Source organism: Pseudopodoces humilis, chromosome 1 (assembly GCF_049639895.1).
Source record: "Pseudopodoces humilis isolate 2021_Gansu_Grassland_sample_001 chromosome 1, ASM4963989v1, whole genome shotgun sequence".
NCBI lineage: Eukaryota > Metazoa > Chordata > Aves > Passeriformes > Paridae > Pseudopodoces > Pseudopodoces humilis.
The window spans coordinates 36998611-37015327 of record NC_142200.1 but is presented as its reverse complement, the minus strand read 5'-3'; the positions used below and the strand labels follow the sequence as shown (position 1 = coordinate 37015327).

At 37.1% G+C, this 16717-nt stretch overlaps 1 protein-coding gene across 3 annotated transcripts in view; it reads right to left on the bottom strand.

The window, feature by feature from the left end:
• The window catches only part of TOX (thymocyte selection associated high mobility group box), a 216039-nt gene that overhangs the window by 20746 nt on the left and 178576 nt on the right, over positions 1–16717 (bottom strand). For all 3 annotated transcript variants that reach the window (XM_005517133.3, XM_088055531.1, XM_088055529.1), the window contains 2 exons: positions 16184–16414; positions 4331–4411 (listed from right to left, as the gene is read on the bottom strand). In XM_005517133.3, coding sequence (XP_005517190.1) covers positions 4331–4411; positions 16184–16414 — 312 coding nt within the window. The remainder of the gene's footprint in view (positions 1–4330; positions 4412–16183; positions 16415–16717) is intronic.

Genomic DNA, 16717 nt, shown 5'->3' with positions numbered 1-16717 from the left:
ATTTTGTATTTATTTTTTTTTATCATGGTCTCCATATTGCTTTTTACAAGTAGGTCAAATGTTGTCATGTATGTCCACTGCATTTTTAAAGAGACTTGAATTCCTTGGGCTGATCATTTTTATTACAAGACAGGCAGTGTAACAGATACTTTGGGTCCCTGGAATTCTCTGGTTACAAATTGCAGTGCTAATGGCATTAAGGCAATGGCAGTCTTACAGATATGACCTTTAGTTTTCTTATGAACCACAATTGCAAGATGATGGACTAGGAAAAGCTAAGTCTGCCATATGTTTCAAGAAGTAATTTTACAGGTCCAAAGGATTTGCACTGTCCACAAAACTGAAAAATGTCCAACGTATTCACTTCAAAGTCAAGTGAGGACACCACTTTGACTTAAATACAACATCAGACTTTTGAAATATGCTTGAGTATTTTGAATTTGAATAACATTCCCCTTGCTGAGCAGTTTTAGCTTCAGCCATAGACACTAATATATATCTTCATGAAACTTGAAATTGTGTCACTACACAGAGAGAATTAAAGATTCATCTAGTCAAAAATAATAAAACAGGGAAGAGAAATCTTTTTTGTACTACTGAAACAGATACATTTGTACTGTTATAATTAACATACATATATGTATCCCTATATGCCCATAAATATATTAGGCATGTTGAATACATAACATGCATATATTGTTTTATAAATATTCATGTATGAACATATGTAATATATGAAAGTATTTAATATTTACCCATATATATCTGTATTAAATATATATATTTGAAAGATACAGCAAAAACTCTAATGTCAGCTGGAAAAAAAAGGCTGGTTAGGCTAGAAAAAGTGCTTGTTTTATGAAAAAAGTAAAATTGCAATTCACAGCATTTTCTGTAATGCTGTACAAATTACCAGATACCAGAGACTGCATTTCTGGACCTGAATAGTACTAAAAGTTGCAACTAAGGGCAAATATAAAGACACTTGTTTACAATGCAAAGGCTTAGTCAGTACTATAAGCAATATGGCAATCTGCATAGCAGAAGATATAATGCTTTAGGTGTTTTTACTTTACCTATCAATTCCTACACACATGAACAAACTCAACAACACACCTATTAATTTCAACCAGTATAAAAAGGGAGGAAATACTGGAAATATAGTTATAAATGAATGGTAATTAATGCATATTGACATATTTATACAATGATACGTTTACCTTATTTACTGGGTGGTAGCCATATATGTTTTATAAAGATATCATGAAAGCATTTAAAAGTGTACTAGAAATGGGCTGGCAATCCTATTACCAGAGCTGCTGGTGAGATTTCCACTGTCCTGGGGAGGGGAGGAAAAAAGCAGAGTAAAGGGGTAAGGAGATAAGTGTCATGGAGAAGGACACTCTCTCCACCTGATGGCCCACTTCCACCCCAGAGCTTGGGATGAACACCAGTGTGCCTGAATTTCATTATTCTGCTGTCAGGCACAGGCTAGGAAATGTCCTGGGAAAAGGACTTCTACCCTGTTTCTCTGTAATCTTCTGCTTTGACTATTCTGGAATATCAAATGGCCAAGATGGGTGTAATGAATTCAATTACAAGTCTGGACCACTGAGGTAGAACATGGCATATGTCCAGTCCTTGCTATTCAGAAAAGAGAAGACTTGAAAATAAATTCAGATAAACATACACAAAGACTCTCTATATGCTCACACTTATATGTAATCTACTTATACTTAAAGAATCATTGTCAAAAAGATAGGAAACAGGAAAAGCAGCTGCTCTGGGAGGTGTACGGCACCTGCTGACCTGGACAGAGGGGACCTGAGCAGAACCCTTGTCTACTTGTTCCTGCCTCTTTCTGTGGACAGAGATCTCTAGGAGAGGATATGAAAGCAAGTTTGATAATTGGATAACATTTGGATAGCAAAAGCCTGTCTTGATGGGATATGAAAAACAATTGAGCATCTCATAGCTGCCACCCCAAAGTTATTGGAGCTCTGCAATGAACATGAAGGACTTAATATTGTTCAAATACTTTGAAAAAAGATTTTCCAAGGAGAATGCACAAAATTACTGAGAACCTGATTTCACAATTATTTAATTGTGTTTGAAAATATGAACCATATAAATTTCCTGCGTCCAAGTATTAGTAAGAATTTCTTTACACCAAAGCAGTGTTGGGATGAGCAGCACAGAAAATTCTATGAAGCAGCAAGATTAAACAACATGCAGTAAATATATCTCAGGAGGATCCAGGGTGAACACCTGATTATAAGTGTAAAGTACCAGAAGGTAAGGTACAAAGAATAAAATATATATGTGAGCAAATCATTAATATGGTAATAAAAAATTTTTGGAAAAAGTGTGTTACTTTTGCCATATCTAAACTTTTGATAATGAGGTCTTAGAATCTTAATAATACCTCCTAAAAGTAGTTTTTATGGATGGCAATGTAAAACATGGACATAAAGGACCACATTGACTCCAAATAATCTTAATTATGTATTATATATATTTTCTCATGTTTATAGGATTGTCTAAAGAACTACAGCTCTTCTGGTGCCGTATAAATATTTAATAATGATAATGTAGAATACACTGATATTATATTACAAATGGTTGTTTTACATCCTTATTCCAAAATGGACTTGCTTTAGTTACATCCCAGCTCTGTTAGATTCATTGAGTGTGTTCATGGGAATAAGCAATCAGTACTCAGATTCATTAAGTTTATATTTTTATACCTTCCACACTAGACAAAAACATTACATTATGGGCAGAATTTAAATAATTGCTTAAAAGTTAAGAAAATGCTTCAGTGCTTTTCTGACTAACAACAAATTTGAATATTTGCAAAAATGGATTAATGCACTGAACTAATCAACAGTCTTCCAAATTTCTTCCAAAAAAATGAACTTCAGAAAATGCCATAATATGTATTTTTATCTTTCAAAAAAAAACAACTCATTTTTTTATATTGTGCATTTCAAAATTAAGCTGCATAGAGTGTCATGTAAATAGTCCATGATGTGTTGAATAATGACAGCCAAGTTACCTTCTCAAGTGAAAAGCTGGGTTAAAACTTGGAATATTTTGAGCTTTTTAGACTTATCTTTTGCCAATAAGCAAGCTATTTCAAAAAGATTTGCTTCTATTCACATGGTACTCTTTCTGAAGGCAATGATTATTTCTGAAACCAAACAGTCCTAATACAGAAATGAAAGGTATACTGTAAATTACTTTAACTAAATGCAGGAGTATTTATAATGGCAGCTAAAAAATGGAAAGTTATAGGACACAACCCCCAAAAATGAATTAGGTGGCACCCATATCTCAGACTTTTAAATTAAGAACAAACACTGACCAAATATGGAGATAAAGCAGAAGCATGTATGAAAAGTTCTTGCATGGCTAATAATATAGCATACCCCCTGAAAAATTAATACAGTATACAAAGTAATATTGTGTGCAGGGGCCCCAAGAAGATTTTGAAACTAACCAAGAAGTTCTTCTCAAGTCCTATATGTCAGTCCTTCATACTGTACTTTTTACCTCTAAAATTTATTTTATTTAAGTAAGAACAAAATAGATCTATATTTTTTTTATGGACCCAAAGCAAGTGGTTCTGGCTGGTATGATTCTGAAGTTGCTCAATGGGTTTTTCACATTGACACAGTACAGTAATTTCACGTTCTTCTGCATATTTAAAAGTCTATTATGAATTCTAAAGAGTCTACTGCAAAATTATGACAGCTGAGAATGTTTGAATAAATCTATTTAGAAAATTGCTACTGGCTGTATATTTGGTGTGTTCCATTAGAGAACGTTCCACCATTGTCTTAGTGGTGACAGATGCTGTGCTCACAATGTTGGATATAAAATGGAAATTCACATTTCTTATGAAAATCTGAAATATCATCTGAGCTTGACCATTTCTGTTTTGTGATTGTAAGGTAAAAAGCATTACTAAAAAAAACCCCACAAAACCAAACCCAGGCATTTAGTGTGTGATATACCTTTTTTCCCCTTAGAGGCAGCACAGTGGCTGCCTGGCATGTTTGTTATATGGAGGTCTATTTACCACTACCTCCTTCCCCTGCTGAACTGGCATGATAGTCCCAAACTGAAGTGCTGTCTTGATGACCAGGAGGGAAAGGATATCTTTACATGGACAGATGACTGTGTTTATTGAGCATTTCCAACTTAAATGCAAGTTTAAGGTGCTAATAAACAAGGTTATTTGCACTAAATACTGCGGCGCTCAGCTGAAAATGGTTTGCAATATGTCACTATATATATGTGTGTATGTATATATATTATGTGTTACCTTGGATACAAGGCTTGCTCTGTAGGCAGCTAACTGCTTCAGATACTCCTTCTTGGCAGCTTCAGTTTTCTTCTTGTATACCTGAAAACAAAGAGTGGCACATTGGTAAATGAATCTGGTTTTGTTTTTATATATCACTGGTGTGTCTCATGCATTTTCATAATGTCTTTCTAAGTAAACAGACATTTTTCTTCATATTACTTAAAGAGTGAAATAATAAACATCAAAAATTTTAAAGAAAATATTGTTCCAACTGTGAAACACCATTTAACTAACCAACAGTACTGAAAAAACAATAACCCTCATAGCATCTCAGGCTAAATTGCTCAAAGTGACGTGTGGGGTGTTCTTTTAAATGGGACCTTTGGGGTGTGTCCCTTTCCCCTGGCTTCCACTTGTGAGACCAGTTAAAACCCTCTGGGGAAGATGAGAATTTGCAGACAGACATTTGAACTAAATGAAGGAGGAGATGACAGCACCACAGATTAGCCAAGAGAATTTCTCTCTTCCCTGGGTGACCTGTTGGGGGCAGTCAAAGAAGCCCACGGAGCTGCTAAGGATAATAAATGTTAGTCATTATTCCAGTCTTGATCCCATATCGGTCTAATTAACTTCTCAGAAGCATGGATCTATTTCTGTACATTTCTCTCAACTCACCAAATTATTTTAAATGTGGCATGTGCACAATCTCATAATAGATTAAAGACCTTGGAGAATCACTTCAATTTTGCCCAGATTTCAAGATCAAAGATTATCTGCAGGGTTAGGCAGGACCTCATAACACTACAGTAACATGACGTTAGAAAAGCATGTGTAGATATTTAGGGTTGAAAGCTCTCAGGAGGAGAACCAGCTTCTGATCCATGGAGCCTAGCTAATGACTCGCTGTTAGCCATGTCAGTGACAGATTTAGGAACAACTCAGCATTTCTGTTTGCAAATTTTGTCATGAGTTTCTCAGTACTTCATGTTTTGGATTTTTTCCTGAAGAGGTAGATTTAGGAGTCATGCATGCATCTGGGCTTCATGTAACTAAGCAGGGCTGATTCCTCATCTTTCTTGTTGAAAGAAGTTTAAAAAAACATCTAAAGGTTTAAAAGTGAGGGAGAAAAAAAAAAGGAAGGATTTTTTTTTATTGTTATATTTTATGACTTCAAAGTCACGTGACAGAGTTTAATCCGCATGTGGATGGGTATTTGGGGTTCATAATATTGCACAAAATGAAACTGTAACTTTGTGTCTCTGTTGTCCACTTGTCCTGCACAACCTGGGCACCTGTGGAAAACCTCCATAAGGAAAGATTGTCCACCTTCCCCCTCCCATTCTTCACTGCCTGGTTAACTGCACTATTGATTCAAAGCTAAAAGACAGTCAAAGCTATTAAGGAGGACAATTTTGGGGTGCTCTTCTGAATTCCACAGCTAAAAGCACACATGAACATCTCCTCCCCAGAAAGATAAACTTTATGCAACTTTAAAGTGTTCTCTTTTGATCTTCCAATGCTTCAGTAATACCAGCAGTCCTGTAATGGAGAGGACCTGGCAGCACAGAGTGTACACACAGAGGACAATACAGTTGCAGACTACAAAGGGCGAGTGGTAATGTCAGGCTGGAAGGATCCAGTACAACACGATTTTTATAAAGAATGTACTCATGAAACTATTTTTTGTTTCACTAACGCTTTGCTTTCAGACACAGAACAAACCTCAGATGCAGGCTGGCAAAACTCAGAGGCTGCCTAAAAGGATTAAGGATTTTTCTTCCCAGGGAAGCAAAAGATCATAATGGAAACAGAGAAGTCTTAGGCTTCTAAAATTGTAAATATAAAGACAGAGAGGGAAAAAGATTGGTTTTAGCTGTGCAACTGTATGTTTGCACCCTTGTAATTTTTCCAGATTAAGATAAATATGTAGTGTTTGTTGATCTCCTATTGTTCTGCAAATAATAAAAAAAAAAAAGGTAGCAATTTGCTTCTTAAGTTGTAATCGTTTGTGATAATTAGGGGAATTAGTATTTGTTTTGAAAACAAATAAGAAATTAGTCAGCAGTCAGTTCCTAGCTGCTAGAATGAATTCAGCTTGACTTACAGATACTCTTTTGTATATTGCAATGCCTTTGCATCACTCTTAAGATAGCCAACGTAAAAAACAGAGCTGAACAAAGAATTTTACGCAGAATAATGTTCTTCAAAAGATCATGTATCTACTGCTTTCACCTCGGGTTTTATTTTGCTTTACATAAATATAAAAAATAAACATTCCTGCTGTGCTCTTACAGTCACAGCATAATTGAAGGAGTCCTCTGGGACCTGACTTTTCCCACAAATAGTCATATTGCACAATGTTAACTCAATAATATGAAGCTAACAACAATTCTGCAAATTTCCATCTAAAGCATCACTACTTCATAGAAACATCATCAGATGTTTGTTATTTAATTTTGTCCTACCTACGCATCTATCATGTTCAGTGTACACACTGCCTTGACCTCTTCTCTTGAATCTGTTGGTGAACGAATAATAATCACTTGAACACCATGTCTTCCCTGGCACTATAAAATTTAACAATTTAACAGGAGGTCATTACAGTAAACAAGTCCTTACTGGGTGGGAAAGACCCCAGCCTGTTTTGATTTTTGCGTTGCCAGGAATGGCTCCTGCAGACTGGCTGGTCTGGAAGGTGATCAGCTCACCCCACTTCATCCCTGGAACAACATCATTGTCTCCTCTGAGGTCAACAGGCTGAGTTGTCACTAAGCCCTTCTCAAGGTGCCCACTGCTTAGGTTAGCATACAAGTAGGCTGATGATCCTCACGCTGGTTTTGGAAATTGACTTGTCATGGCCTAGACTAAAAAATAAGGGTAAGGTCTGCCTGTCTGGGGAGTAAACACTTGGTAATATAAATAGCAATAAGGTCTGGTCTGGCTGTCAATATTTTTCTTTGAAAGCAAATGAATGTGGTCCTGGCAGTGATACCAATTCACTGGCTTTGTGCTGGACTGGACTTGTACTGGGGGCTTACGAAGGCAGGGCAAGTGGGGAATGCCTTCAGCATTTGCAGCAGTACCTCAAACAGGTATGAACAAGTCAGCTGCTCCTCTCAAACTCTTTTTAATATTTTTTTTCTGCATCTGTGAAAATTTTTTAGCCCTCAGGCTTACATAGTTTTGTGTTGTTGTAAGTATAAGACTTGCCTCCTTGCAGCACTTTTAGGGCAGAAAAAGGCTTGTGTCATCATTCAAGTGTGTCTAGAAAATAGCTGAAGGTCTTTTGAGCTTCATGCATATGACAGTGTCAAAATATCAAACACATCATGTCCAATAATACAATTAACTTTTTCCTGTATCATAAAGCAGGGTTCTGTTCTGCTGCTTATCTATATTGTATAGTGGGAATATTTAATTTTATTTATAGCATCTTAGAAATCTCCTATAAGGTCATTTTCTTGTCCTCTGTCAAGCAAGCAACAATTATTAAATAAGTAACTTGACGGGAACATATAGTTATGGAATTAAGTAATTTCCACTTTGCTTTAATTCAATTAACATGATAATTGAACGTCAACTGATTGTCACATAGGCAGGAAAGGCCCATTCTGATTCAGAAGCACATTTGTGTTCTTATGCAGTATTTTATTTCCCATATTGTCCCAGTTGTGGAAAAATGGATGTTGGCAGAAATAGACATAATTTCGTATATGCAGGGTAGGTCAGTTTAATTTATTCTTTTCCTCTTCAGCATGTTATAGAAACCCCAAAACACCAAGACTGTACACATATTCCACACATTCCAGTCTATAAATGGAACTTGCTTGCATTATTTTCCTACTGTGCTTCACACACGCAAATGCAGGCAGCATAATACACAGGTGCTTTATTGCACTTCCAAGGTAGCTTCAAGTTCCCTTACACTGTACAGCAAAGCATGTAAAAAGGAGCAAGCACAAAACCCTACTTTGTGCACACGAATATATAAGAGAGAGTTAGGCCAGCAGGGAAAACAAATGCCCTGGGCTCTCACAGGTTGGTACCAGCCCCCAGGCCATTGCACCAGCAACCTTTAGCTCAGGTTTGCTGGGCTGGCCATGCATGTGGGCCATCAGAGCTACTGCAGCCTACAGCAAGGACTGAACTCTTATTTACAGTGATACACATCCCTAAACTGAATGCAGCAAAATTCCTCTTGGAGACAGAGGGATGGCAAGTTATGGGACAATCACTCACAAATACTAGATTCACCAAATTAAAACCACAGTAGAACTGAAGCACTTTTGCTTTATGCTGCCAAATTCTGGTCATGATTTACTTTACGTATTTTAACTGATGTTTAGTTCTTGTCTCTTTTGGATCATAAATTCCTTGAGGCAGGCCTTTATGTCTCCCATGCTTTTCTGTGTGTTCTATAATATGAAGTTCATTACTGATATATATATACACATAGTTGAAATATACCTGTAACGTTTTACGCCAGGTTTTTGTTCTGGCTAGCCATTTTTTCACAATGAACTTCCTCTCAACATGCTTGTGGAGGATTATCAACATATCACAACACACTAGGCAGTGGGATTACTATCTTGTCACTTGTGGCTTGCACCCTTATTGCCTGAAGAGAACAGATCTCCCTTCCCCCAGTCATCACAAGAGCCAAAACAGGCACTCAAATGTCTGCAACCACATCCTCAGTTCTGACTATCAGGTGCTAATGGAAAACTATTGCTCGTGACTACAGTCCCCTTTGATACTAGAGATGATACCAGACTTGGAGACAGTGAACTAAACTGACTCATAATCTTTGCAGAAAAAGAGACTTTTAGAATTTGTGCTTCGTGGAAGTCTGCAAAATCTCTTTGTCTCCTAGCTGACAAAGCCAATTAGAATGAACCATGCTGCTTCCCTGGCTTTGCCTAAATAGATGGTATGAGGATGACAAAGAAAGGGAAGTTTTCTGTTTGTCTTGTGGCTATCTCCTTAGAGCTAAGACTTGCAAGCAAGTTTTATTTGTCTTTTTAAAATGATGTAAAAGTGCCCAGATTTGTTTTGGTGGAAATGTTCCAGAAACCTCTCTAAACAGTATATGCAAAAAACAGTAAATCAAAAAGCAACATGACCGGTTTTGTATTCTTGGTCTCTGCAGTGTTATATCCCATGGGAGTGTCATTTTCACCGATTACAGTTACAGGAATGTCATCTGATAAAATACAGTAGGCTCCAATCCAGAATTAAATTCCACATTCAGATTGTCATTCCTGGCCCTAAATATGTCGGCTCATAGAGAAAACTTGTATTTTTTTCCAAGAGGGAGACATACCTCTAGTTTTAATCTCCTGATTTTGAAGCAAAGGCACCTAGAGCTGCACACATGCATCTAAAATATGGAGAAAGATATTCCCACAGCAGCCAGAAAAAAAATATCCTCAGAATTGCTTAATGGACATTGAAATATGTTACCATTTGATTTTTAATCTAAGTACATACAGTAACAAAGAGGCCCAGGGCTAGCTATATGGCTCAGTAGTCCCTTTGACTGTAGAGCATGGAAAAGATACTGATGACATATTACAGGCTTAGGGGAAAGAATTCTGTCTTTCTGGCTTGTGGGGGAAAGATCACAAGCCAAATTCACCTCTAGCACAAACAATCAGACTCTTCGGAGAGCACCAGCCATTTGTGCCAGGCCTAAATTTGACCCTATAGTCTTGATGCTTTCAGCTTACAGGAGCAGGACTGTACACTTTATCAGAAGCATGCTGAATGAAAGTTGAGTTCAAAACAAGTGACATTAAACATATGATTTATCTGGTGATTATTTCCACCTTCTGGTAGTCTTGTTAAAAAAAGTGAGGATGTGAGCCTGAATGGAGGTATAATAACTGGGCCTAAAGCCAGCTTTGTATGCAAATGACATTAAAGTCATGTTCTTATTGAAGTCAAATGTAAGGCTAAAATCTGGGGAAGAAGAATAAATTGAAAATTAAGGCTATTATTTATGCACATTGCTAGAGCAGTATTTGAAGCCCAGGGTCCTTTTGGCCCAGCTGCTTTCAAGTACAATAAGAAGGTGGAGTTAAAGTCAACATTTCATAAGTCAGGGGCCTTGTGCAATATTTCTCAAGGAGCCGTGTTTGTTGTGTGCTGAAAATGGACACTAGAAATCCACCCTGAGCAGGGGGTGCCTGATGTTCCCTGTGACTTCAGTGCTCAGAGGGACTGATAATTCTCCCCTCTGAAGTCAGTGGAAGTTAAGGGGTTCAAGGACTGGCCATGTAGAAGCCAGGGCAATAGTAAAACCTGAACATATAAATTTACATATATGTACATAGACGTGTTATATCTGTGCTTAGTACATGCCTATTATTGGCCCATTTGTGTTCCAGCTCATTAAGCTCAGATGCTTTCAGAGGAAGGGAGAAGGAGAATACACCAGGATGAGGATCAGTTGTTTTGAAGTCTTGACATCCCAGTCTAGACCTTCAAAGGGTAGAGGTGCAATTTCAATACAGAAATTTGTGAGGAAAAACAGTGCATCTCCCAAACACTCCTAAGATGCAACACTGGTAAAAGCAACATTGCTGGTGCAGGTAGCTGGAAGGAGAGATGTAAGGTTGCTGTCTGTTGTGCCTATTCCAGAATCCATTTTGCTTATAATTCACTTTGGCAGTGTGCACACACACTCCTCCTATTCTCATTTACAAAAATAAAACAAAGCCAAGCCTTGTGTGGTTGTTTACTAAACTGGAGGTAGATTCTCATCCTCTTACAAGCATGTTAGTTACTCCTTTGACATTGCTTCATTAGCACAAAGCAAGTAAAGGTTTTTAAAGGGAGAATAAGAGATAGATAAACAAATGTCTGTGCTAGTATATCAGCATATATAAGGGAAGAAATTGAAAATTTGTTTTAAAAATGCCACTGACTACTTGACCTCATGGTCTGCACATCTTCTGAATCTCTTTCAGAAGCCATCCCCCTGAACTGATTGACAACCTGACACTGGGCACCCCACATAGATGTCAATGCAATGGGGACATGATGGCTCTTCCAGCCATGTGATGTATGATCTCATTTGTCACGTGAAAGGATGGGACACCATCACAACTGGGACGGAGGACCTAGGTAGGGTGTTCCCAGAGGACAGGCAGAGTCTGGACCTCTTGGAACACTGATCTTGGATCCACTTTGATCTGTCTGGTGCTGTCTCACATCATAAGAGAAGCTGTGGAGATAAGAGGTGTTGGCCAGCATTACTTGTAAACCCCCTCCTGATATCGACCTGGTTCATCCCAGCAGTGTCTAAAACATCCCCATGGTCAAAAGAGAAACTTATAAAACACACATTGCTCTTTTTCATGCCCAAATCAATCTGGGTTACTTTTACAGACAAAATAAAAACCCCTGAAAGCTTGTGGGTTATAGTGAAAATGGTAACAGCATCACAAACATTGACACTAATGCACAAGGACTTTGTTTTGCATAAGTATTGGTAGCATGCAATCCAAGTTCCATCAGATGTTAAAGAATAAACTGCAGGTTTTATCTAGTGGGTCTTTGAGCACCAATGAGGAGTAAATGATTTGATTTTGTGAGCTCGCAGGATTTGTCAGCTGCCTCATATGTATAATTCTGGCTCTTCATATTCCTGCTGCTTCTAATTTAGCAGGACAGGCTCATAATTGAAGCAAATTAACTATTTACACTTGCCACTTCTACCAGGGGAAGAGGACACATCAGCAGGAAAGAATGAGTGGGAAATTAAATTCTTCCCCACTTGTGTCAGATCTGCCCTTATATAAACACATTAACAGTAATTTCATGAGGCGTCAACCATAGGAATAAATACTGAGGGATAAAATAATGAGGTGTTGCTATTGAGCTGAACTGTTGCAGCTAATATTACTGTCTATGAATTATGCAGCCTGAAAGAAAGCATCTGTCACAGCACTCAAACAGTCCTTTCACCTGCTTCTTCTGACTGCTAAGTTTTGGGTGCCTGAGTGAATCCCTCCTTCTCCCAGCTGTAGGACCAGTGCAATGTTGAAGCAAACACACAGGAACACAAGCACACACACACTAAGCTGTTCATAGGAGGCCAAATTAATTCCTACTAGAATTCCAGTTATGTCACTGAAGTTACACCAGAGATTAATTTTGTTGAATGTTGAATAGACATTCAATTCCATTTTTAGAATAACAGAGCATTTATTAAGGTCTTTGGCTGAAGTTTTAAAGTTACACTAATGTAAACAAGAACATTTTGTTTGTAATTTGCCACATCTATTGCAGCTTTACTAGGACTCCAATTAGAAACTTAAGGTTCATTTAGTACATGCACATCTGGTACTGATTTAAAATTACTTTCCTTTTTCATCTAAGGACAGAAAATGACCTAAATAGCCTTTTTACCCAGTTTAAACCAGTGTTCTGTCTGAAAGCCAGCGACTCAACCATTTAGCATGCTGATCCCTCTTTCCTAGGGGCTGTTTATCTCCCTTCTGCAGTAAAAAAGTGTGCAAAGGGCAGAGATGGACATAGATAAGCTACAGAACTGGGATGCACAAAAATATAGCACTAAGGAGAAAACAGTGTTTGTGACCATAAGAGAGGAGCTGGAAAAATCACTGAAAAAAAGAGTATCCCAGTGCTGTGGATACAGCATCGAGGAGAATGTACCTCAACAGACTACTGCTACAGCTGCCTACCATTCACAGATTTATTAATCTGAACACTTTTAGAAAGCATTTACAGTGAAAAATGAAGGAAAATGCATTTACAGTGAAAAATGAAGGAAAATGCACAGTGCTTACTTCTGATCATGTGTAATTATTGTACTCTATTCATAATTTGAGAAGTCCATGATGAAGTCTACTATGACAACTAAACTCCCTTTAACTTCTAGACTCTGTAGATAGATTTGGACAAACAAAATACTGACACACACGAGCATTGTTTTCAAAGGAGCCTTTTACACACAGAAATTAATGGGAACATATGATTCAAAAATTCAAATGTCTTCATATGATAAAATAAGAGGGAAGTACACTGGTATCTGCTGTAGTCTAATAAATTGCATTATCCTCATGGTAAGAGTACCAGAGTGCAATCCATTTTAAGCATAACCCTCCCCTAACTTCAGTAAGGCACCCACCATCAGCTAGTTCATAACACCATTTCCTTTTTTGTCATTCAAATTCTATTTTCTCAAATAACACTTTCCTAGTTCTTCACAGTTTGAAAAACATATGTGGTTTTTGCAGAAAGCTTTTCAAGCTACAGTCTAATATGCCAGCTTATAAAAATTTTGTTTTAAAGTCTTGGACATACATATACTGCCCTTAGGTCATTATTGTACTGAGTTTCTATACTTTCATTTATTCTGTGGTCAATCTTCAGGAATAAACAAGAAGAATTATATGCATTTTAGAGAAAAAAATGGCTCAGATCATAGGAACAAAGAAGATTTCATTTTAGCATGAAAACATGAGGCTATTCTTTCTCAATAGCTGCATTATTTTCTACTTTCTGACTCATTTATATTTACTGTTTAGATAGTAAGAGTTCCAATCCAGGAAACATAATTTGGAAACATATTTCTATTTAAATTCCAGAATAAGCATTAGCTTCCAAAACGTAAGCCAGAAGCTTTATGATAATTGAATCCTTTTCAGCAAGTATAATTCTTCAATAAAGTAGTCCTCAAATGATGTTATTGTTTCTTTATTTAACTATTTTTGAATTTCTGAAGCTTCTTCAATGTTAAATACCAAATGCTACATTAATCATTTGTATTTTTAGAGTCCAATTTTCCTACCAGAGACAAGGTTTCATAGCAGTTACTAATGCTCTGGATCTGAAAAATTAGGCCTTTAAAATACAGACTATCTGGTCAGTTAAGATGTCTTGTAACCATTACTTTGTACTATTAGATCCCTAATGGAATAAAAAATGAGTGTAAATTTATTCTAGAAAATAGGATTGCCAATTTTATTTTTTTTAAATGGGATCTGTCTTTTACTATATTTGTACAGTGTTAGATTAGAAAGGGCTTGAGCCTGGAATTTTTAAAATGTGCTTATAATAGATGATAATGAATAAGCAAAATGAGTCAAAAAAGTAACAAAGATATGCTAACCCAAACTCTTTAAAGAGTTGGCTTAAATAAACATAGTTGCAGCCATTTTTACATGCATGTGTCATATGGATTCCCTAACACATCATTCATCTGTGTTTCAACTTAAATTAACAGCAACAGAGATAAGGAAAATAAATTTAGTTCTGTTCTTACAACATAGGATTTATTCAAACTTTGCTCTCAACCATGAATAGGAAATCAAAGTTAAAGATGGAAATTTAGGATTTCATGCACTTTTCTTACACATTTCTGTGGAAGGGCTTTAATATTTTGGTGTTAGTACTCACATAACAAGCTCATGGAAATTTGAGCTTGACACTTCTCAAAGGAAATGTACATTTTTACAGTGTTTTAGGTTGGCCTTTGCTGGCCATATTAAAACAGGGAAAAGAAAGACACAACGCGAGAAAATAACTCTAATGGTAGTCCAAGGGACTTTTCTGATCCCTGTGTTCGGAGAGCTAACTTTCCTCCAGCTAAACCTTCCAAACTCTGGCCTTATTCATTGGTGGATACTGGATAACAAAAGCTGTTTGTTTTGTTTTGTTTTTTTTTTTAACTTAGTCAGTGAGTGCTAAATATTGATTCTTTTTACACTGGTATCTTTAACAAGGATCTACATGTACTTACACCACCCAGTTATTAGCAAAATAATAAGAATAATTTTTTTCCCCCCAAGCCCAAATAATTTTACATACCAAAAAAATCACTTAAAAGTTTTCATTAATTCTTCGTATTTTAACTGTAATTTCGTAATAACAGTGCATGAATAAATGAGATTCATTTAATTCCCAGTACTTTTCCACTCTCTGTGCTGACATCAACCCCAGTCCAGGTCTCCTGTAGCCAATATAACTCTCACTCAGCACATCCTTTCCTTCCATATCTGTTGCTTTCTTAAAGTTCCCATTCCTTCATCAATCCAATCCATTCTGTTGGCAGTTAGTAAGTTAGTTAGTATGCAACCAATAACAACAGAAGAGCATTTGTATGCTACAGTGAGGATCAATGGTATTCGCCAGCTGTCACCACTTAAATGTGATGAGCTTCCAGAATTGCTCACTTTTACACAGCTTCAACTGACTTGGAAGGATTTCTGCCAAGTTTCAGGTCTTGAAACTTGCTGTCAGGTCTGGCCTCATTGTAGAACCAAGGCCTTCCATGGAAGACAGAAGTAAGCTTGAGAAGTGATTTTCACAGCCCACACACATGCCAGAGGATGCCCATTGCCAGCATCCACCCTAGGTCTCTTTGGGTCAACACATCACTAACTTCTTTCATAAAAGATTTGGGAGCAAATGTGAGCCCAGCTTCACTTCTGGCACTGTGGGATCATGGGGAAGGGAAACATCTGCAAGTGGGAGCTCAGATATATGTCTGCTCCCACTGCACAGATCTAAGCTTTGGCAGCAAGGTCCTCTTACATGGCAGTTTCACATACAGGACAATGACATTGTAAAATCCTAGGCCCACAGATTTCAGCATAAAACATTCCTAAATATAATCCTAAAACTTGTGCCACATCCCAAAACAAGATAAACTCCTTTAGTAGTTTCATACAGATGAAATAAAATGATACTCTCCTTATCTCAGTCTCTTTAAATCATATTCCTGAGATGGCAGATATTCAAGTTTCATCCTGGCTAACAAAAGAAGCTGCCTACAGTGCTCAGATGACCCTGATAACACTTCCCTGAAACAAAGCCTCTGAGCTACAGTACATATTGTACCTGTTTTTGTTCTTCTCCTAAGCCGTCCCACATTGAAGCTACAATTTTAGAGACTTCACCAAAAGTAGCATTGGGGTTTTGGCCCTTGATGGCTGCTTGAGTGTCTCGAAAGAATAATGCATAGGCAGACACAGGCTTCTGTGGCTCATTTGGGTCCTTCTTCTTCTTCTTTTTGGGAGTTTTCGGTTTCTTCCCTATATCTGAAGCAGGTCTCTTCTCGCCACCGTTGACCTGTAACATAAAATTAGGAAAGTACTATAAAAAAAAGCCAGTTTCATTCACTCCAGCCACTGTTACAACCTCTGTGATGCAAAGTCCTTGGATTTTGCATGCAGAAATGGAATTTCTGTTGTTATTTTTGATAATCCAAATGTTGATACTATCTGCATTAGTCACATATATAAAATTCCCTATAAGTATTTTGGATAATGCTATTTTTTCCCTTAAATACTTTATGTTTCTCTTTCATATAATTGCTATAATCTCTGTCATCTTTTTACTTTTTCTAAGTTTTATTGCTAGTGGTTGTAACAA